Genomic DNA, 23,679 nt, shown 5'->3' with positions numbered 1-23,679 from the left:
CGGCAGAAGGGCACGTACAGGCAGATTAACATACCTGTAAGTTGCCCTTTAAGAGGTGGCTTGCGGGTGCATGCGCCCACCAGGAGCTCCATGACCGTGATCACGGGTCCTGCGGACCCGATGTTTGTGGGGATACCCATGATCGTCACGCGGTGAGGAAGAACGGCTAATGTCAGTGCTACTGTCACTGATCACAGCTCCCTGAAATCGGGAGCGCTGATCAGTGACGTGTCACACACAGCCACTCCCCGCCACAGTTAGAATAACTCCCTAGGACACACTTAACCCCTACAGCGCCACCTAGTGGTTCACCCCTTCACTGCCAGTGACATTTTTACAGTAATCAATGCAATTTTTTAGCATTGATCGCTGTATTAATGCCAATGGTCCCAAAAATAGGTCAGAATTGTCCGATCTGTCTGCCATAATGTCGCAGTCATGATAAAAATTGCTGATTGCCACCATTACTAGTAAAAAAATTATTGCTATTTTTTTGTTTATAGCACAAAAAATAAAGACCGCAGAGGCGATCACTAAAATACCACTAAAAGAAAGCTCTATTTGTGGGAAAAAAAGAACGTAAATTTTATTTGGGAGCCACATTGCAATTTTCAGTTAAAGTGACGCAGTGTCGAATCGCAAAAAGTGCTCTGATCAGGAAAGGGGTAAAATCTTCCAAGGCTGAAGTGGTTAAACCTCTTTTCTTCAAAATTTAATGAGTGGCCACGTGTCTTGTTAAACTCCCTTCCACATAAAAGTTTTATCCCTTGCTCAATAGGTCCCTGTACCCCCTTTTCCAAACTGTGAAAATTATCATCACCGTCCTATTAACCACTTTCAGACCGGACCAATTTGCTGGTCAAAAACCAGACCACTTTTTGCGATTCGGCACTGCGTCGCTTTAACTGACAATTGCGCGGTCGTGCGACATGGCTCCCAAACAAAATTGACGTCCTTTTTTTCCCACAAATAGAGCTTTCTTTTGGTGGTATTTGATCACCCCTGCGGTTTTTATTTTTTGCGCTATAAACAAAAATAGAGCGACAATTTTGAAAAAAATGCATTATTTTTTACTTTTTGTTATAATAAATATCCCTCAAAAATATATAAAAAAAACATTTTTTTCCCTCAGTTTAGGCCGATACGTATTCTTCTACATATTTTTGGTAAAAAAAATCGCAATAAGCGATTATTGATTGGTTTGCGCAAAAGTTATAGCGTTTACAAAATAGGGATAGTTTTATAGCATTTTTATTAATAATTTTTTATTATTATTTTTTTTACTAGTAATGGCGGCGATCAGCGATTTTTATTGTGACTGCGACATTGTGGGGGACCCATCGGACATTTTTGACACATTTTTGGGACCATTGTCATTTATACAATAATCACTGCTATACAAATTCGCCTACTGCCTTATGGCTCTTCGGTTCCGCAGCTGAGAGTCTAGCTGGCCGATAGCCCCCACGGGTATCCGGAGCTGTGCGGGGGGTCGCACACCATCGTCCTCCGTCTGGGCTGCAGAGAGGGCAGTCAGCAGAGGAAAACTGAGAGGTAACTGACAGTTCCTCCCCCCTGGGCCAACCAAGCGTGAGTACAGCCACAGGCTACAGCTGGGAAATTAAATAAAACGGCAAGACATCATGGCCAGGCAAGAGGTAAGCTGATTTTTTGGTATCTGAAGCAGAAAAAAATACCATGAAGGAAGGAAATCAGAGAAGAGAGGTCCCAAGAAGGAGGTAAGGGACAAATGCCACAAGTCTCTGATACTGCAGCATTTTATCTGGTCTCCCCACAACTCCTGCATCGATTACTAGTTCTAGTGGTACGCTGAACTATCTTATGGCTGTTTTTCTCACAATAATCTATTCAGGTTACTGACTTTGTATCATGGTCCTCGCTACATATATGTTCACCTAGTTCTGCTAAATCTACAATATGCAATATTCAGCGATGTTACTGACTTATGTTTGCATTTCCTCCGGTTTACCTGATATATGTCTGTAATACCTGCAAAGTCCTCGGATAAATTAAGCTACTAAATGATTGACCCTTTGAAGGAGTAGGAGATAATTTCTACATGTCTCTATTTACTCAGCATACCTGAAAATCCTTGCGATTATACACCGCTATAAGTGAATTGGTTGGACTACTGTAAAGGCTGCCTATTTTGTGTTAAGATTGACTGGCTGACCACAGAGAAGTGTGCATGGACCATAATATGGGACTGTAAAAGTTAAAAAAGTGAAGCAGTAATTGACACACCAAAGGGGGTTATATAGTGCGGGAAGCAACTTTAAATTATATCTTCCAGGATTATAAGTCGCATGAAAGAAGTATGTAATTGCCCACATTCACATCTTTTTGACTTTACCTTAATTTTGCCTGCCGGGCATATACAGTTAAAGTGAGCAGAAAAGACCATAACTGACTTTCCTGACACTTAACACCAGAGAGCTCTGACTGGATAGAAATTAGGCCAGTAGAACTTGAGGTTGAAGAATATCGCTGGTCCCAACAATCGCAACAACACCAATATTAAACTGGGACTGCAACGTCAACATCATCTGGGACTGGGACTCTTTGGGTAGGAAGTGGGAAACTTAAATTTGAAGCCTAGATTTGAACAAAATGAAAGGCAAAACAAAAGCAGGGAAAAATATACCGCCGGTGGCCAGTCCAGGAGGTATTCAGCGGTACATGGCACACATGGCTAATACACCAGAGGAAGGACAAGGCAGCCCAAAAACAGGACCAATGCGTAGATCAGGGTTAAATAGACAGAAAGGTTTAAAGAAGGCAAAACTAGCAGATTAACAAGAACACAACAAGAAAGGGAGGAAACGAGAGAGGCAGAAATGGGGACAGGAAGGGCAGGAGCTGCTTCCCCTGTTCCGCAGGAAGGGGAGACAGCCACAATTAAGGAGATGTTAACGGATATGTTCGCCAAAATGGAGGAGTCAATAAGAACAGAGATAGCAGGAGTAAGGGCAGACATAGGACAGGTATTGGGAAGAGTAGAGGAGTTGGAGGATAGGCTGGATAAACAAGAGGCAAGGTTGGATGGGTTAGCAGAACAAGTGGAACACCTGCAGAGAACAAATATAAATCTCCAGTACAGAATTGAAGATCAGGAAAATAGGGGGAGGAGAAAGAATGTCCGTATCAAAGGACTCCCGGAGAAATATAACTCTGGGACTCTGGGAGATACATTACAAAAACTTTTTAATCCCCTGTTAGAGAGGGACCCCTCTGAACTGTTAAAATTGGAAAGAGTACATAGGATCCCCAGGGGGAGAATGGCAGGAGAAGAGGCCCCAAGAGATGTAATAGCAAGATTCCACTATGCAGAGGAAAAGGAGCAAATAATGGGGAGGCTGAGGACGCAACCAGAATTGTCCCTGGATGGGGCAGGACTGCAGGTGTTCTCAGACCTAGCCCCAGAAACATTAAGGAGAAGGAGATTATTAAAACCCCTAACTCAGCAGATGTCTGCCTTAGGAATTGTGTACCAATGGGGGTTTCCAGCCTGTCTAAAAGGGAAAAAGGATGGTCGTTCGGCAGTATTACGTTTTCCGGAAGACCTTAGAGCTTTTTGTGATAGGCGGGAAATACCCCAGCCCCTATTACCAGGGTGGGGAACTGAAGCTAGAGAGGAAGGACCGACTCAAAGGAGAGCAAGATGGAAGAAGGGGCGCGGAGCAGACCCTAATGGCGATGGGTCAGTCAGAAGCTAAATTAAGAGTGGGGGAGAGGGGGGGGAGGATGGGGGGATAGTGGAGAGCGGAGGGGCGGGGGGGGAGCTCTTGTAGGCCTACTAATGTGAGCCACCTAGGTAAATATGGGAAGGAAAAAGACACCTCGAGGTGATGTGTCGACCCCATATGATCAACGCAGAAAGGGGGGTTCTCCGAACAGCGTTACGGAGAGGGGTGGGAGGGAGGGGGGGAGGCTTGGGAAAATTTGTACATATTGGTTTGTTTGTTTTTTTTTTTTTTTTTTTTTTTTTTTTTTTGGGGTGTCCGTCAATCCCGACCTGTCCCCTCGAAAAATGTCTCTCGGTCGGCGAAGGTCGCGAAAAGAAATTAATATTTAATATCTAATGACAATAATTAATGTGATAACATATAATGTGAGGGGGTTAAATACAAGAGAAAAAAGATTTAAAATCAATGAGGAATTGCATTTCCTGAGGGGGAATGTAATTTGTTTACAGGAGACGTATATAACCAGTACCTCTGGAATTAAAATGTCATCAGTACAATTTCCAGTGTGGTATTATGGAGATTCACCATCGGCCCATTCAAGAGGAGTAGCTATTGGTTTCGATAGACAATTGAAATTCGATATTCAAGACCGCTTAACCGACCCAGAAGGCAGATTTCTGTTTTTAAAGGGAAAAATAGGAGCAACACAATATACAATAGCAAATATCTATGCTCCAAATAGAAACCCAGATAGATTTTTAAAGAATATGGTAACAAAACTTGAGGAATTCAGAGAGGGCCTGGTAGTCCTAGCAGGTGATCTAAACTGGTGCCTAGACCCAAGGATGGATTCTTCAGGGGGGGACTTAAGAGTGTCGCAGCAGAGATATAGGGCGGTTATTAAAGCATTGTTAAAGGCCCAGCTTCTGGATGCTTGGAGGATTAGCCATCAAAAAGAGCGGGACTACACTCATTTCTCAGCGGCCCATAAAACCTTTACGAGATTGGATTATGTCTTTATAGAACATCGATTGGCGCCCAACCTGAAAAAAGTCGAGATCAAGCCCATCACCTTATCAGACCACGCTCCAATAGTTGCCCAAATAGAAACACAGGAAGGGACAGAGAGGGAGAAGATTTGGAGAATAAATGATTCTCTTATACAGGAACAAGGAACAAGTCGACAAATCGAGAAAGAGTTGATCGATTTTTTTGAATTTAACGACACACAGGAAATATCTAGAGCGACCCTATGGGAAGCACATAAGGTAGTAATAAGGGGTAGTTTAATTGGGATCGGAGCAGGAATAAAACAGGAAAAACAGAAAAGGAAGACCCAACTATATAATGAGATAGAACAATTGGAGCAGAAAACTAGACCTAGAGGGATACAGGAGAGTCAGGAACTACAAAAAAAAAAAAGAGAGTTAGAAGAGTATCTGGACCAGGATAGGAGAATAAGGTTTCACAAGATAAATAAGGAAAGATACCAATGGGGGAATATGCCAGGTAAATGGCTCGCAAGAAGGGTCAAGGAACAAAAAAGTAGGACTTTTATTCCTAAAATTAGAAATAAGGAGGGGGAGTTGAAATTTGCGACACCAGAAATAGCTGAGAATTTCCATGCATATTATAGTGCCTTGTACAAACTAGGAACAAACGGTAAAGGAGGAAAAAAGAAGGAAGCGATTAGGGAATATCTCAAGGAGCTCGAGCTCCCAAGAGAAGGGAGTGAGGAAATGGAGGCCTTAGAGGCCCTCATTTCACCTATGGAAGTGGAGAGAGCAATAAAGGGAATGCCACTAGGGAGTAGCCCCGGCCCAGATGGGTTTTCTAGTAGGTACTATAAGAGATATAAGACCCTGTTAGTTCCAATACTATGTGAATACTTTAATGCAGTGGGAGAGGGCCTATTGTTCCGTAAAGAAGCCCTTCTGGCCCATATCTCCCTAATTTTGAAGGAGGATAAGGACCCAGAAGCGTTGGAGAGTTATCGCCCAATATCACTACTGAATGTAGACATAAAAATATATGCAAAAATAATAGCAGATAGGTTAAAGGTCCTCTTACCAACATGGGTCCACGCCGATCAGGCGGGATTCGTGCAGGGACGAGAGGGAAGGGATAACTCGGTGAAATCCATCATTCTGATCCAAGAAGCAAATAAAGTGAAGAGCCCAACAGTGCTGATGTCAATTGACGCCGAAAAGGCCTTTGACAGGCTAGATTGGGAGTTTATTTACGAAACCCTAAGTTATAAGGGAGTAGGGGAGAGAATGATGAGATGGATCAAGGCATTATACACTCACCCAACGGCCAGAATAAGGGTTAACGGATCCCTGTCTCAACCCCTAGAGTTGTTCAATGGGACGAGACAGGGATGTCCGCTTTCGCCGCTACTATTTGTTCTGAGCCTTGAACCCCTCTTGGTGGCAATACGTAGGAATCAGGATATCCAGGGTATCAGGGTGGGGGGATGGAATATAAATTATCGGCATTTGCAGATGATGTGTTATTGTATATAACTAATCCAAGAACTTCTATCCCCCCGATCCTGAAGGAACTAGAGTATTATGGAAGATTATCAAACTTTAAAATAAATCTTACGAAGACAGAGATCTTAAACTTGAATGTATCAGAGGAACAACAGAGTGCCCTTGCATCAAGTTTTCCATTTAGATGGTGCAAGGGGGAGTTGAAGTATCTAGGGATAAAATTGACCCCACAGAGACAAGGTCTCTATGATGCACATTATATCCCGCTCCTAAATAAAATAAAAAAAATAATGAATAACATGAGGTATAAAGCAGCATCCTGGATGGGTAGAGTAAATGTAATAAAAATGATTATTCTTCCTATTATAAATTACACATTTCAAATGATTCCTGTTCCGATCCCAATGTGCTTCTTTAGGAAGTTAAAAACGTTAATGATGACATTTGTATGGCCCTTGAAACGAGCGCGTATATCATATAAAGTCTTAGTAAAGGGAAAAGATAAGGGGGGAGTAGCATTACCAGATGCTAAAAAATATTATGAGGCAATAATAATAGCTAGAGTTGTAGATTGGATATATAATCAGAAGGAAAAAGGTTGGGTAAACTTAGAAACGAGACTGAGTGGAGTCCCGCTAGAAAAAATGGTATGGATACCACCTGAACAGCGGAATTTAGGAGAAAATACGAGTAATTTAACAAGACACACGTTAAGAGTATGGGATAGTATTAATAGGGCACATAAATGGACTCACAATTCACCGTTAATGTCACTATTGGATACAGATTATTTCCTGCCAGGGAAAGAGGAACGTCTATATTTTAGTAGATGGGCAAGTAAAGAGGAAATAAAATTAGGAGAAATTATTAAAGGGAATAGGTTGTATACGTATACAGAACTCACACAAGATTGGGGACAAAAGCCTTTGGACAAATGGAGGTACACTCAAATCTCACATTTTGCACAGAGTTTACCAGGCCCACTGCGGGGATTAGAGTCTTTGAGACCTTTTGAGAATTTACTGAAGGATAATAAGTGTATGGTCCGAAAAGTATCAAAAATTTATAAAATATTAAGACAAGAAAATGATTTAGAATTTCCGAGATTTATAGGGAAATGGGAAGAAGATTTAGGGGCACTAAGGAATGATGAACATAGGATAAAAATATGTAAGCTCACCCACACATTAACAAGAGAAGTCCGTATGATAGAGATGTCGTATAAATTACTATCAAGATGGTATATGACTCCGAAAAGCATGCAGAGGTTTACAGGGGCACAGCAGGCACTGTGTTGGAGGGAGTGTTCGGAGGAGGGCTCCCTCTCACACATATGGTGGAGTTGCCCTAAAATATCCCCGTTTTGGGATAAAATTGTGGAAATTATAAGCCTGGTGACACAAAAGAAATTTAAGAAAGACCCCTGGATATGTCTCTTTCACGACACTGAACTAGGAGTAATACAATACAGGACCACGATAGTCCCCCACCTCCTCAATGCCGCCAAGATATTGATTCCTCGTTATTGGAAATCTAAACAAATCCCAAGAATTATGGAATGGGTTCAGAGGGTCGAACAAACGAGGAAAATGGAGGAATCATTACATAAATTACAAAATACAGAGGAAAAAGATCATGGGGAGTGGCAACACTGGTTGGCATTGTTGGAGAGGGAGGACTGTCGTGAAATGTTTGAGGGTTAAGGGGACAGAGTGGGAGAGGACAGGGGATTGTTTTTTTTTTTTTTTTTTTTTTTTTCTTTTGGGGGGGGGGGGGGGGTTAAAGAAATTAGGGAGTGTAAGTAATTGTTTGTAATATATTTGTATGTGAATAAAGGTATAATTGACTATTAAACGAAAAGAAAGAGAAGGAAAGGTAAAAGAAAAATTTGCCACAATGATGTCAAAAGGAGTTAGCGGAGACATGAACAGTGAGTTGATTATACTCCGCAAGGATAAAGTAACGGACTGAGATGGCAAAAAAAAACAAAAAAACAAAAAAAAACAAATGCAGTGATTCCTGTGTAAATGACACTGGCAGTGAAGGGGTTAACCAGTGGGTGGCAGTGTAGGGGTTAAGTGTTCCTAGGGGTGTGTTACTAACTGTGGGGGGGTTGGGCTTTCATTTAGTGAACACTGATCTCTGCTCCAATCACATGGAGCAGAGATCAGCGTCACTAGTTGCTAGGCAGAATGGAGAAATGTTGTTTACAACGGCATTTCTTAATTCGGCCACTCCGTGAGACGATCGCGGGGATGCCCGCGGCGATCGAGTCCACGGGTGCCGCGACCGGACTCACGGAGGTCCTGACCAGCGCAGGAGCGCGCCACCGGCGGCGCGCTCCCGATGGCAGGGCGGCAAATTTAAAGGGACGTACATGTACGCCCATTTGCCTGCCCGTGCCATTCTGTCGACGTACATCGTCGTGCGCTGGTCGGCAAGTGGTTAAGTACCAGTATGACTTCAAAAGATGTCAAAAGCTTAGTTCTACATTACAAAACAGCTAAAAAAAAAAAATTTTTTTGTCTTCAGGTGAAATTATATAAAAAAACAGGAAATCTCAAAAACACAAGCTAGCTCAAATTAGTATGTATACACTGATGGTGATACACTGGTTAATTTGATGGAATTATCTTTATTTAATCAATTAAGAGGTAGTGCAGCATCTTTATCCTATTTGTTTATTGTTTAATGATTGGTTGAACACCATTCGATGCAAGCTGCAACCCATCATTAATGTCACATTAATTTATATGTATATGTAATATTAGAGCGCAAGTGGTAGCGCAGGAGTTATACACCATTACATAGAGATACTGACATTATTACTCTCACATCACATGACAGTCAACCCCCCCCCTCTCCCCCCTACTACTTGTCTTGGCACTAAAGGGACAGCAAGTGAGGAAAGATCCCCCAAGTGGAGTTACAGGCAGAAATATAAAACTGACAGAATTTTAACTCTTCTTCACTTATTCCAAACAGGAAAAAAAACTGTCTAGATGTTTTCTTTAAATGCCATGTAAGATCTATTTACAAATTGGGGCAGACTGATGAATTAACTAATTAGGACCCTCTCTGCCCCATAAACAGGTATAAAGTGTCCAATGATACTTCTTACAAATTATGGTACTTGTCCTGTAAGAATGCTTGGTTGTTGTAGGACAGTGGTTCTTAACCATGTCCTCAAGTACCCACAACAGGCCATGTTTACAGGATTTCCTTTATCTTGCACAGGTGTCAGTGTCAATGGCTTGGTATTTTGGGCAGCTATTTTATCTACGGTAAGTGAAATTCCCCAAACATGGCCTGTTGGGAGTACTTGAGGACAGGGTTGAGAAGCACTGTTATATAGATCTTACCTCTTGGCACTTTAGAAATGTCAGACAGCATTACATACATTGGCTAACAAAACTAAGCTCTGACCCTTTTACTGAAAAAATACTTTACCTCATTAGAAAAATGTTGCATGATATAACTGCATTTGTAAAAGTGTCACTATTTTTCAAGGCACAACACTTGCATGGGCACAGATCAGATGAAGATCTACCAGGTCAGAGTATTTTGCAGTTTCCCTTGATCTCAGCTGCTGCAACAGACATTATCCAGGCCATAATATTCAGCCCAGTTATGGAGGAATTGTCCAGCATGTGCGCCACCCATTCATATAACTATCTATGTACATACACTAAACAGGGACAAACATCTAGAGAAGAATCAGGTTCGCTGGTGTCTTTGGTTCAAATCTCACACAGGACACTATTTGCATGGAGATTGCATGTTCTCCCTGTGCTTGTATGGCTTTCGTCCCACGCATCCAAAACATGCTACTAGGTTCATTGGCTTTTGTCCAAATTGGCCCTATTCTGTGTATGTGTTTATATATGCATGTTAGATAGGAACCTCAGGTTGTACGCACCTTGTGGGCAGAGACTGATTTCAATGTAAAACGCTGCATAAATTGTTGACGCTATATAAAACCTTAAATAAACACATGTTGCTTTTTATGTACTTTTAGAGAATTATTTATGAAAAAACGTGCCTTTTCTTAGTCAATTATGTAGCGATCTAACCCCCCATTACATGACATTTAATTTGCTAGTGCATTTTGTAACAAAAACTATTGGCACTTGTTTCCATTAAAAAAAAGTGCTGCTAATCACTCCGAACTTATTCAGCCACTTTCTGTCTATATATGCTTGTTCTAGCATCGGCATCACCTCCGCATTTCAACTGCTTCATCTAAAGTCCCAAATTTCCCTTCAATGTACATGATACAGGGATGGAGGCACCTACCGTGCTTCATTTAAAGTCCCAAATTTCCCTTCAATGTCCTTGATACAGAGATGGTGGCACCTACTGTGCCTCATTTAAAGTCCCAAATTCCCCCCTTTTATTATTTTTATCAGTTGCACATTAGTGCTGAGGATCAGCTTCATGATAATAACAACGATGGACCATGACAGAGCAATGCATGTCAGAATGGCAACGTGTTGCCTCCATCAGGGCGCATTATGATGATGACAACACAGGGGGACAACTGAAAGGCATTTGTCACCTCATGAAGTGCGGGAACAAGAACCTTATGGCAGGATTACCAGGTATCATTTTAATGAAGAAAAAGAAGAGAACTGCGCAATCCCTAATACTTCTATTAGGATGTAAACCACTCTACCTTAAAGAAGTGTATCTTGTGATCTATTATTCTAACACACCAAACTAATGACTAAATAAACCATAAGGCATTACTTATAACTAAATACAGTAAACATATATATTGCCCCTCATAGGTTATGAACCAAAAGGAAAAAATGTACAATTCTAAGTCAGCGATTCAAAAACAAGAAACATATAAAGTAGAATCAAACAGTACTGAAAATGTATGTGATAACATAAAGTCCATTAAAAGTCCAACTGGAGAAACACCCTGTGTAGAAGGGATCTATTCAATCGTAAAACTTTTCAATCAACGTGAAGTAAAACCAGGTGCACCTCCACCAGACAAGTAATAATAGCCCCTTACCAGACGTCCCGGTAGGGAGCGCTTAATCACAAAATGGGTCTGAAGATGGATCAAACTTGAGCCCTCCAAATGGAACACTTTTACGTAGGGCAGGTTAGGAGATACGCCAGTCATAAACCATCCAGCAGGGGAAAACGCTGTTTGAAGCGGGACTCAGATGTGTAGCATTGTAGGATCAAGGAAGGTTCACCATAGGGAGGAAAAGATGCTCCAAATAGTGTAAAATCATTTATTAAAACAAAAATATAAAACAAGAGATGCACTTACAAACATGAAAGAACATCGGGCATATCATCAAACTGGGCAAGCGTCGGCCGATCGCGAACACCAATCGATATCCCTTCTGGTACCAGTTCACATGAGGCAAGTCAGCGTGTCACGCCACCCAACGCGTTTCGTGAAAAATCCTGACTTGCCTCATGTGAACTGGTACCAGAAGGGATATCGATTGGTGTTCGCGATCGGCCGACGCTTGCCCAGTTTGATGATATGCCCGATGTTCTTTCATGTTTGTAAGTGCATCTCTTGTTTTATATTTTTGTTTTAATAAATGATTTTACACTATTTGGAGCATCTTTTCCTCCCTATGGTGAACCTTCCTTGATCCTACAATGCTACACATCTGAGTCCCGCTTCAAACAGCGTTTTCCCCTGCTGGATGGTTTATGACTGGCGTATCTCCTAACCTGCCCTACGTAAAAGTGTTCCATTTGGAGGGCTCAAGTTTGATCCATCTTCAGACCCATTTTGTGATTAAGCGCTCCCTACCGGGACGTCTGGTAAGGGGCTATTATTACTTGTCTGGTGGAGGTGCACCTGGTTTTACTTCACGTTGATTGAAAAGTTTTACGATTGAATAGATCCCTTCTACACAGGGTGTTTCTCCAGTTGGACTTTTAATGGACTTTATGTTATCACATACATTTTCAGTACTGTTTGATTCTAATTTATATGTTTCTTGTTTTTGAATCGCTGACTTAGAATTGTACATTTTTTCCTTTTGGTTCATAACCTATGAGGGGCAATATATATGTTTACTGTATTTAGTTATAAGTAATGCCTTATGGTTTATTTAGTCATTAGTTTGGTGTGTTAGAATAATAGATCACAAGATACACTTCTTTAAGGTAGAGTGGTTTACATCCTAATAGAAGTATTAGGGATTGCGCAGTTCTCTTCTTTTTCTTTGTTTTTATATGTATATTTCACTTTGGGTATATATTAGAATTGCTGCATCACACATTTTCGTTAAGTATACACTGTAGCGCAGATTTCCTCTTCCTTTTTTCTCTATCATTTTAATGAAAGCTGCAGATTGAAAAAGATTAAAAACTAAGTTTGAAATGACATTCACGTGACATTAACCTTATAAGAAATTTCAGTAATTGTCAGTTTTTTTGTTTATAAATGTTCACTCATATGTTTCCTCGCATGCATTTTTATCAGCACATATTATATACACAGGCAAGCTATTGTTTCTAAGACCACTTTCACGCTGAGCTGCCCCGGGCATCAGCGGTAAAGCTGCGCTATTTTTAGCGCTTCTTTACTGTCGTTTTATCGGCGATATTCGGCGGCTAGTGGGGCGGTTTTAACCCCTGCTAGTGGCTGAAAAGGGGTTAAATCCACCCACAAAGCGATGTTGCTGGTGGTATAGCAGCGCTGCCCCATTGGCACCTGAAATTGCTTCTCTATTCCTTTGACAAGTTCACTGGAGTTTTGAAATGTTGTTCCAACATTTACATTTTTTTTCAGGCCTGCTGTTGGATATTTTGATTATTGCATCATAAATGCAGAATGATAAACTCCCTCTCTAGTGACTGTCATTAGTATATCCAGGAATGTGATTTGAATACTTGCTTAATGACTTGTAAGATATGCTAATTTAGCCTTAAAGAGAGTCAATCTCTCTTTAAGGCTATGCACCACTCCTCTACAGCTGCAAAGAAGCTGCTGGCAGGACTTTTTGTGATGTCCTGCCAGCGCAGCGCCCCAGTGTGAAAGCACTCCGGCTTTCACACTGGATTTGCAGCTGAGGCTTTTTTCATGTGCTATGCAGGTGCCTCAGTGTGAATGGGGTCTTAATGGTGCTAGCTTATATCTGTGTGATGGATTAAAGAGCATTGTCCCTTTTTGATGCGCCTATGCATGTTATATATATATATATATATATATATATATATATATATATATATATATATATATATATATATATATATATATATTTTTTTTTTTTTGATGTTACAAATAAATAATTAATGCTGGTTTCCAATACACTGGATTCGCTAATTGCTTTCAGGTTGTTTCTCTAATATAAAGTATGTATGGAGTGATGCAGAACGTAGAAAGAGAGTGTGTGGGTGTGTGGGTGGGTGGGTGGTAGGGGTAGGCAATCTGGGGCCCTCCAGCTGTTGCAGAACTATACGTCCCATCATACCTCTGGGAGTAATTGTAACTGCCAGCCTTGCAATGCCTCATGGGAAAAGTAGTTCCACAACAGCTGGAGGGGCCCAGGTTGCCTACCCCTGGTATAGGGAGATGGAGTACTCCTCTGGCTTATTTAGGTTCATTTAATACAGGTGTGCAGACTTTGTACATTCTCATGGCATAGAGAATGTAAACCCAAACAATGGAGAGTTGGTCCATTTTGGGCTGTTAAATATACTAATGAAAGTGTTTTGTTATTCCTGTTCAAGTACAAACCTGTTGATCCTACCAGAAATCCAGTGAGTTCCTAACTTGCTGTGCTGAACTGAAATCCTGAGCAGCATTATCAGTTCACCTCCGTCGACTGAAAAATGAATGAATACATGTAGTCACTACATCTAAGAACTAGTAAGCTGCAATATATTATAGTTTTGTTTTTTAATAAATGGGTATTCAAAAGCAGCATTTTAAAGTCAAAATGTTTTTTGTAGTTTTAATAGCATGGGGAGAGTTAAAACCCTCTATCAGGTTTATTTTTCTTTTTTGCCATCAGTGTCCAGATAGGGAGACACTCGTGCGCTAAGGCTGGCCACACATGAGTCTTTTTTTTTTATTCAACCAGGTTGAGTGAAAGAAAATACCTCAATACCCCCATCTACACATTTGATGTGGATGAGACTCCACACTATAAGCATACACTGACTAGTGCCCCCCACTATAGCCGAGCACTGATTGAGAGATCGACTTGTGTACAACCAGCCTGCCTATACATAGATCAAAATTCAGCTGGTCATTGCTAAACCATGTCGATCCATGTATGGCCAGATTTACTGTTCTGGTGGCCATTTTGTCACTGGGGCTGGATATGAACAAACATTTAAGTTTATAGTTGCCACCAAAAGAGAAATAGACTGGAAAACTTCCAATAGGAATACTAGTTCCAGTGAATACTGAAATTTCATATTACTGCCTGTTATTTCTACAGGGCAGAATGCGAATGAATATCTTTTGACACTCAAGGAAAAAAAAACTGATAAGGGTTTCAACCATTTCATATTCTAAATTTTTAAATGAATTCTTAGCTTTAGATGTGCTTAAAATTTATCTGAAAGAAAAAAAAATGTGAATTGCATTTTTTAGTCCTGAACATTATAAATATAAAAAAACATATATAAATCACCGTACAGTCCCTTTAAAGACATTCATTTCTCTAAAAACAGAAACTTTAAAATTTTCAGATAAAAAAGACTGCATTTAGTGCAAATCTCCATGCTGTGGTTATTATTTTTTGCTTTTCCAGATGTGCTGCATAAGCTCCGCTAGAGCCAGCATAGACCAAATCCCATTGGCAGGTGTTGCGTATTGTAATGAAGTCAGTCTTAAATTTAAAGCGTAAGGGCATATCTGCATTGCATCCAGAGTGTCTTTTCAGCAGAGAAGATTGAGAACTGGGGCAGGTGTGGAAATGTATAGATGGTGAACATTGCTTGCTGCCAGCGGTGTTTTATGAATTGCTTCGATGGAAAGAGCTTTGACAGGAACAATGTTAGGCTGCAGAGTGGCTGATGTGCCAGGATTGTCTCTGTTGTATTTCCCAGTAGTTCCTCTACTAGACATGTGACCCTCACCCTTGTCCTTTTAATCTTGAGCTCTGAAACTTTAACACAGAATAACAAGGAGGTGAAAATGTGTTTAAACTCAGAACATATGGCAAGTCATTAAAAATGTATCAGAGGCTCTCCCGTGACTGCTGGTTCCTCAGTGGCCTTAGTTTTGCATTACATTAGCCAAATAGGTTAAAAGAAAATTGTAATTATTTTCAATTCTTTATATATATATATATATATATATATATATATATATATATATATATGTTTGTGATCAACTTGATGTAAATATTTTTATTGACGTGTTATTATTAAAATGTTATTTTTGCATATGTACAAGGGACAGCCAAATATCTTAGGCATTAAATATGCAAACTCTGTTACCTGCTTAGTATCAGTAAGTCACAGGTCCTGAGATTGACTCTCTTTAAGGCTAAATTAGCATATCTTACAAGTCATTAAGCAAGTATTCAAATCACATTCCTGGATATACCAATGACAGTCACTAGAGAGGGAGTTTATCATTCTGCATTTATGATGCAATAATAAAAATATCCAACAGCGGGCTTTAAAAAATGTTTTAATGTTGGAACAACATCTCAAAACTCCAGTGACTTTGTCAAAGGAATAGAGAAGCATTTTCAGGTGTCAATGTAACTCTAAACTTAAAGTAGGTCTACCACAAACCTGGGCATTTCGAAGGGAGCATAGCGTGCAAATTGCATAAGCTGTGTGTAATATTGTGCATTCCAAGATATAGGAAGCTAAAATGTAATGTAGATGTCATCTATTACCATAAAAGTCAAGTTTGGACAGGGTCCCTCCCAATTCATAAGCTTTCCTACTGGTTAATAATGCCACCTATCAATAAGGAAGAATTGCAGGACCAATGTTACTATGCATATACTATACCTGTGGGATCCCTCTAGAACAGCCTTTCTCAACCTTTTCAACCCTTGAAATAGTTCTCCGGTCTCAGGGAACCCCTGCTAAAAATTAGAAATCTACAACTCATGATACATTAGTGTGATGGTCAGTGGGAAGAATGGCCCTTACACTTGTGGTCATTGGGAAGAATTATCTCCTTACTGATAGCTAAAAAGATCAATGGTGTCAGTGGGAACTTATCTGAGAGGCAGAAATTGCCAATGCTGAAGGAACCCCTAGCGACCTCTGGAGGAACCCTGGTTGAGAATCACTGCTCCAGAAGCTGTAAATCACTTTAGTTGACACCGCTATTTCAGTGAACTCCACTATGTTGTACATCACAGTGTCACATTATAGATCCTTTGGGATTTAACATGACCGTATCCTAAGTTTAACAGTGATCTCCACTAGCTTCCACCCAGATAGCAAGGATAATTGCCACAAATTTGTGGCAGTGTGGAATTGTAAGTCATGTTAACTTGCTGCACATGTTCACTGGCAAGTTGTACACTTACAGAGCACTTGAAGCACTAGTTCTAGTTGGCACTTTTCCAATTTGTAGCAAATGTGCATGGCAAGTCTCTAGCAAGAGCAAAGTTGCATTGTGGAGTATACAGCAAGAACTCTGCAAGCCACAGTAACCCCTGTGGTGGGATGACTATTGCACAACATGCCTGAACCAGAACTTGCAGCAGACTTGCAGAATGTATGCAAAGAAAGCTGATCTGGAGTCATACAATGTCTTGCTGCAATTGTGTAACAAACTTGTGAAGCTTGGCAAGTATAGCAATAGCTTAGCAAGTCATTTTTAAACAGCTCAATTTCTTGCTATCTGGGCAGGTCGCATGCTGAGTGGCTGCCCTGCTGCATAGTGAAGAAAGTTATGGTAAGTATTCAAATCACATGAGGTTGGCTTCTCAATTAATGCAAAGTGTTCTCTGATTGGACACAGTGGAGAGAATGATGTCACTACCCTGCCTCTCCACCTTGTCCAATCAGTGAATGTTTTCCATTTATTCAGAAAATATTCACAATGCAGTAGGGCAGCCGCCCAACATGGGACTCAGAAGCTAGTGGAGATCATTGGAGTAGTGGTGCCTATTATAGTGATTTCCAGCTTCCAGGAGGAACCCACAGCTAAGGTATATGCATAGTTACATTGTTCCAAACAATTCTATACCCGGAATTCTTCGTTCAATTCCCTATATTTTTAACAGGTATACAATCCCCTCTGGGTAATCAATGAACTTTGCAAGGATTTTAACAAACTGTGTTGCAGATTCCTACCTTTTGTTATTCTGAAAAAATAGCTGTTTGTAGGTCTGTGCAGAGTGAATCTTTATGGGAAGGATTTTATAATTATCAATCAGCTACTGCACCTGCAGTGCTCTAATGAGAAAAGTGGCAGGATCTGATAGACGTGATTTCCATTTTAAAATATATCACCAAAAAAATTTGTAGCAGAGGATGCCAAAAATCAGCTTTGAGTCAGTGAGCCAATCACAGAAGCAGGACATTACATTTTCAGGGGGCCTTCTGGACACCATCTGTGTACAGAGCTTTTGCAGGTAGCCATATTGCATTGGATTTCACAGAAAATTACAGCGGCTGCAGATTGAAAAGGAAAGGTCATTTTAGATAACATTTAATTACATATGACTTGAATCGCAATTGTATATGCTATATTATTTTTTTATTATGTGCTTTTTTTCCCCCCACGAACGTGAAGTTACCCTTTAAAAACAGATGTTTTAGTTGCACAACACTTCCACATATATGTGGAAACCGCACTGCCTGTCCCCAGTGTATAACAAATCAACACTTTTTTGATGCTATAAAAGGGAAAATTGATTCAAATACTTACCATAACTTTCATTTGCGGATGCCAATCCATGGCAGCATACATGTGATATAGCTCCTATATCTCATGTATGCTGCCATATTGGCATCAGGAAATGGAAAATTTTATTAAATACCATACTTTTCCTTTCCTGACGCCAATCCATGGTAGCATACTTGTGCTATAGGGGCAGAGCTACAGTATATCACATTTATGCTGCCATGTTGGTATCAGGAAATATGATTTGAACATATATTTTAACCTCTTGCCTACCGCCCCTAAGCAATTTTACTGCTACAGGGTGGGAGCTGTGTTCAGGATCACGTGTATATATATATATATATATATATATATATATATATATATATTTATGGTTCAGAGCCCTATGTCCGGTACGGATAAGGATGACAAACAGGGTTAACATAAACTCACCACTTGAAATGGACCTGAAAGTGTGCCTTGCTCTAACGTACGGTATACCAAAATAAGGGGGCATACCCTAGATAAGAAATGAGGATTAAATGAAATGAACATGAAATGAAGTGAAATGAGTACTCTTGTGAGGAGTATGATGTCTTGAGAAATGCCCTAAAAAGGGGATGGGAGGGTGGGTATCGCACACAGGAACTGACAAGGAACACAGCAGAATGGGCTGATTAAATACCCCTCCGGGCTCCTCCCATAAATTCCAGCCACCATGCTGGCCGACAAGGAACACAGCTGAACGGGCTGATTAATTACCCCTCCGGGCTCCTCCCATAAATTCCCGCCACCATGCTGGCCGACAAGGAACACAGCTGAACGGGCTGATTAATTACCCCTCCGGACTCCTCCCATAAATTCAGGCCACCATACTGGCCTTCTAACATATGCATGATCCTGCACTTCCGGGTAGTGAATGCTATGGGCGCTGCTGCCGGCTTGCTCCCGCTGTAATTACACACAGTGGGAGCCATGTACAGTGGACTCGATGTCCACCCGCCAATCATCCTGCAGAGACACAGAATGGCGTTCTGCCTATGTAAACAAGGCTGATTGCCATTATGACAGAAGGGAAGGCATGGATCCTGTGTCGCTGCCTAAGAGGGACTAGGATTGATGTCATCCAGTTATAATTCGCTGATTTCCACCATTACTAGTAAAAAAATTTAAATAAAATAAATATATCCCATAGTTTGTAGACAATATAACTTTTGCGCAAATCAATCAATACATGCTTATTGGGATTTTTTACTAAAAATATGAAGAAATTTGATTTTTTTCAATCTATTTATTTGATATGTTTTATAGCAAAAGGTAAATTATTATTTTTTTTATTCAAAATTGGCAGTCTAATTGGGCTGTGCCCCGTTTAAGGACTCCCTCTCCATGCGTATATGTATAAGTGTGACTGCCTGGAAGCAACATACTGGGCAACCACAGGCAGCATTGAAACATGGGTGGCAATAGCGTCAGGACCCAGGTGCACCATATAACAGATGTCGCAGTGCGCCCAGCCAAACACCCATGTTGCAGATGCTTTGGTGGGGTTTGGACCCCTTAATTCCCACTCCTTGTGTCTATGCCCCACTAAGACAGAATCTGCATTGAACCAGTTGGCTTTGTATATGCAAGTTTCAGGAAAACTGTACACTACAGTTTTTGTTGGTACTGATGCTTAAGTGCTTTTGAGTAACTTGAATTGCATTGTTTGACATTATGGTTATAAACAGGTGATTATACGTTTCTTCATTCAGAAGAATTTAAAGCCTTCAGATGAACTTGTCAAACAATTTATATGTTTAAATGTTCTGTTTAAGAAGAGACACCACAATATCTCTACTATACATTGCCTTTGGTTGCCAGGACACTTTTGTTTACTGCTTCAATATTATTATTTTTTTTACTTTGTTACTAGGGGCCTGATTGCTGGGCTATTTACTCAACTGTCAAGCATAGCAATGTCCAATAAGTACACTCATATTGATAAGCTGGAATAAAAGTGGGTGGGGCTTAGTCCAGAAGTCAAGAATATCAAACCCCTAATACCAAACTAAATAGAGGAAATGCACAGATGAGGGTTTTGTTGCTAATACATTTTAAAGCAGGCATCATGTGATATCTGCAATTGGGAAAAACTTATGTTTTCAAATATAAAGAGGTTAACAGGTTATGTGTATGATATGCTTCTGAGTTGTATTAATTTAAGACTTATTTGGATAAAGGGACAATTTATAAGAGGTTGCATCCCTCAATTGTTTCCTTGCTTCTGTACATCTTTGGTCACACATCTTTGGCGGGTAACTGGTTTTGACAGGTACAAACTCCCACTTCCAGTCAGATGCGCCGTGAAGATCTGAGACAGAAGTTAAACCCTCCCCCCCATCCCTTGGAGCCTTCTGGAACCCATCACAGGTCCCAGAAGACCATTCACAAAATGGACCAAGGCTTGCACATGCTCAGTAGGAAACTGGCAATGAAGTTGCAAAGGTGAAACTCCTCTTTAATGTAGCCAAGTCCAAGCCTAATGGTGACCTCCAGAGTTAGGGACAGCTGACATCCTTTTATGTAGAGTGAGTTACAAGGCATGCTGGGTGCAATGCACGGTAGATAAATGGGCGCCAAACACTTCTTGAATGCAAAGAGATTTATTGTCTCTTAAACAGAATTGTGGGAGAGAGGGTTAGGGCCAGGACTCCCTTTAGCAGTTGCAATGTTAATTTGCAAACTCACAGATCTCTACAGGTAGATAGTCATGCAGGGAAGGCATCCAGCACGACACTATATCTGCACAAGTAGGCTCGCTCTCTCCTATGGCAACACACTTGTAACATTTTGTAAGTCATAATGAACTCTTTTACTTCCTCTACAATCTCCTCTTATAGATCTTCACTCAACTGAACTCCCAGTCTCTCTCATTAAACTTGCTGATCCGCTGCCACTAGATCCCCTGAGCTCTTCCAATCTTCTCACATGGTATCTTTCTCAAGCATCACCCCCGCGTCCCTGCTAGGTCCATAGCTTGGCACTCACAGATACTCCTCAAGCATCACCCTGGCTTGACACACAATACTGCTCTGCAAACATCTCCTCCACTGGCTGGGTCCCTGGCTTGGTGCCTGCTGAAGTTTCCCAATTCTTCACCATCCCTTGTTGGTGAGAACACTGCTCTGGTTCTTGTTTCAGCTACTCACAGTGGTCCCCGGTAACAAGATGGATGGTCCCTTAGTGGCGACAGCTTCCCCTCCACCTCTGACCATGACAGGTTCTCCGACCTAGCAGAACCATTACTTCTGGTTGGACTACAAGCCACAGTCCAAACTCTACACTGCTCTCTTGCTTCTGGATAGGCCTCTCAGACAGCCTAGCAGTTAGATGGCCCGGTATAGGCCTCAGGTCTCTGGCCTAGCAGCTCGGGGCAGTACAACACACGTCCACCCAGACAGCTTTCCAAGTGGCACAGAAACCCAGATCACCTGACTCCACCCAAATAAATAGGCTCTCCCAGCAGGCCAAGGGGCTCAAGAAAATCCCTGCCCATTGGCTGAGATACCCCATATACTCCTAATCTGTCCTTGCAATGCCCCTGTCTTATCTAATGCCACCAGGTACCCAGCCGCCTAGCGACAGAAGAGAGAAGTGCATCAATTCAAGAATTAGGGCAAAGTCAGTTGACCTCCTAGCAATTGGTCAAGACAACTATATACTTGGCATCTAAATTTAAGAGCAACCCTGCCTAAACATCAGGGTGCTAAATCAAGGACACATGTGGATGTCAGAAGACTAAGGTTTGAAAACAGCAGAACATATTTTATATGCTCAGAGGAAAATAAATTAAGATATTGTCTAAAGGAACCAATTAAATTTTAAATGTTATATTTCTATTTTTTTAATATCTCATTAGATGCTGTGGGCAAAAACTCATGTTTGCTATCCAAACATTCCTCTGTATAAGGCACACAATATTGACACAATTAAATTTTATAATGAAAAACAGAGATGTTTGATCATACACAGAGATGCTCAAAACATTGTTTTTGTTTCTTTGTCTTTGCCAGATGTAAATGTAACCTTCATGCGAACAGCTGTACCTTCACAAATAATCGCCTGGCTTGTGACTGTGAGCACAACACAACTGGGCAGGACTGCGAACGGTGTAAGAAGAACTACCAGGGCCAGGCATGGAGTCCAGGTTCATACCTAACCATTCCCAAAGGCACTGCCAATATATGTGAGTATTTTACAATGATGCATACATTTTGAAAAGCACTCCAATTCACTAAGGTAACGCACTTTTACTGCAGCGAGCCACAATACACAGTAGTTTGTTGCTTTAGAAAAAATAGATTGCATTCTATTTTTGACACATTGTGAGTGAATTGGCAGTCCATTATATTCAACTGGCTGCCTTGTAATCTTGTAATGCAATGCACAATAAAATGTGACATTATGTGAGTTAATGCACTGCAAAACTGTAAATGAGTACTAAAGGATTAAACAATTAAGAATTCTAGGTAAGGACCACATGATCTAGAAAAAAGTGGGAGCTCTATAACTGAGTTAAAGCATTTGACTATAGAAGATAAATTACTAGGGGAAGGGTAATGAAAATTTAGAAACAATGATTAAAGTTCACTTGTCTCCATAGTTCTAGTTCTTAACATGCTTTGTACCCCCAAAAAAAGTCACCAAAGTGCGATGGGTGTAAAAAGCATGCCCTGTCCCTCTCGTCTGCTGCCACTCCCCTCAGCCACCACATTTAACAATTGGTCAACTGCAATATAATACATGTTTGGATTTTGGGTTTCTTTTTATTTCAACAAAACATGGGATTTTAAAGTTGCTACTATGAGTCACTGCACTTTGTGCATTCCCATTGTTCTATAGACTAGCTTACGGAATACAATCTTTTTGGTCTAGTAGTGCATTCAGACTAAAATTGCAGGTCAGTGTACCCCAACTGCAGCATATATGACTTCTTCCTAACCCATTGCTGCAAACATGTCCTCTTAAAAATTAAGGATTTTTTTTTTTTGTCAGTGCAATACTGTATGCCTGCACTGTAAAATGTAACATATATAATGCATGCAGTGTAAAGACGGCCTAAATGAGGAATAAATAAAATCCTCGTTTTTGCATTTAGGATGGAAGTGATGACAATTCCCTTTAAGATGGTCATACCATACTTTACAGGATTTCATTCAAGGTTTTTTTTTGTCTTTGTTTTTTATCCTACTGTTTCACTCATGCACTGACATGAAAAAATATGCCTGAATCCATTGTACTTATACTTTCGATCTTAGGCAGTATCTCTGCTATAAACTAGCACTCCGCTCAAAGATAAAAGAAATAATAACATGATTCTCCCCACAATTTAATTGAGGAACTGACTTATTTTCTTATGACACCGCTGGTGTACTATTCATTGGCCATTCTGAATATACACTTAGCAACTGGGACAAAAAAGAATCATATGTATGGCACCACTCAACATCCTGATATGAGGAGTAATCCCTTCTTTTTATATATATATATATATATGTGATGAAATGGGACTTGTGAATATCTTTTGCTTTAAGGGGCTCCACTTCAGTGGAGGGCTTTTTGGGTCCTTTTATCCCCTTTCACCATAGCTTCAGGGTTGTATTTTTTTGTTGGGTCTGAAGCCCTACTC

General features: G+C 40.6%; 1 protein-coding gene across 8 annotated transcripts in view; it reads left to right on the top strand.

The window, feature by feature from the left end:
- NTNG1 (netrin G1) overlaps positions 1-23,679 on the top strand; it is a 411,337-nt gene that overhangs the window by 268,285 nt on the left and 119,373 nt on the right. For all 8 annotated transcript variants that reach the window (XM_077452777.1, XM_077452779.1, XM_077452778.1 and 5 more), the window contains exon 4: positions 22,064-22,236. In XM_077452777.1, coding sequence (XP_077308903.1) covers positions 22,064-22,236 — 173 coding nt within the window. The remainder of the gene's footprint in view (positions 1-22,063; positions 22,237-23,679) is intronic.

Source organism: Lithobates pipiens, unplaced genomic scaffold, assembly GCF_037356315.1.
Source record: "Lithobates pipiens isolate NorthernLeopardFrog02 unplaced genomic scaffold, aLitPip1_a1.2 Scaffold_23, whole genome shotgun sequence".
NCBI lineage: Eukaryota > Metazoa > Chordata > Amphibia > Anura > Ranidae > Lithobates > Lithobates pipiens.
Note: the sequence above shows the minus strand (reverse complement) of the source record. Positions and strands in the feature narration are given on the sequence as shown.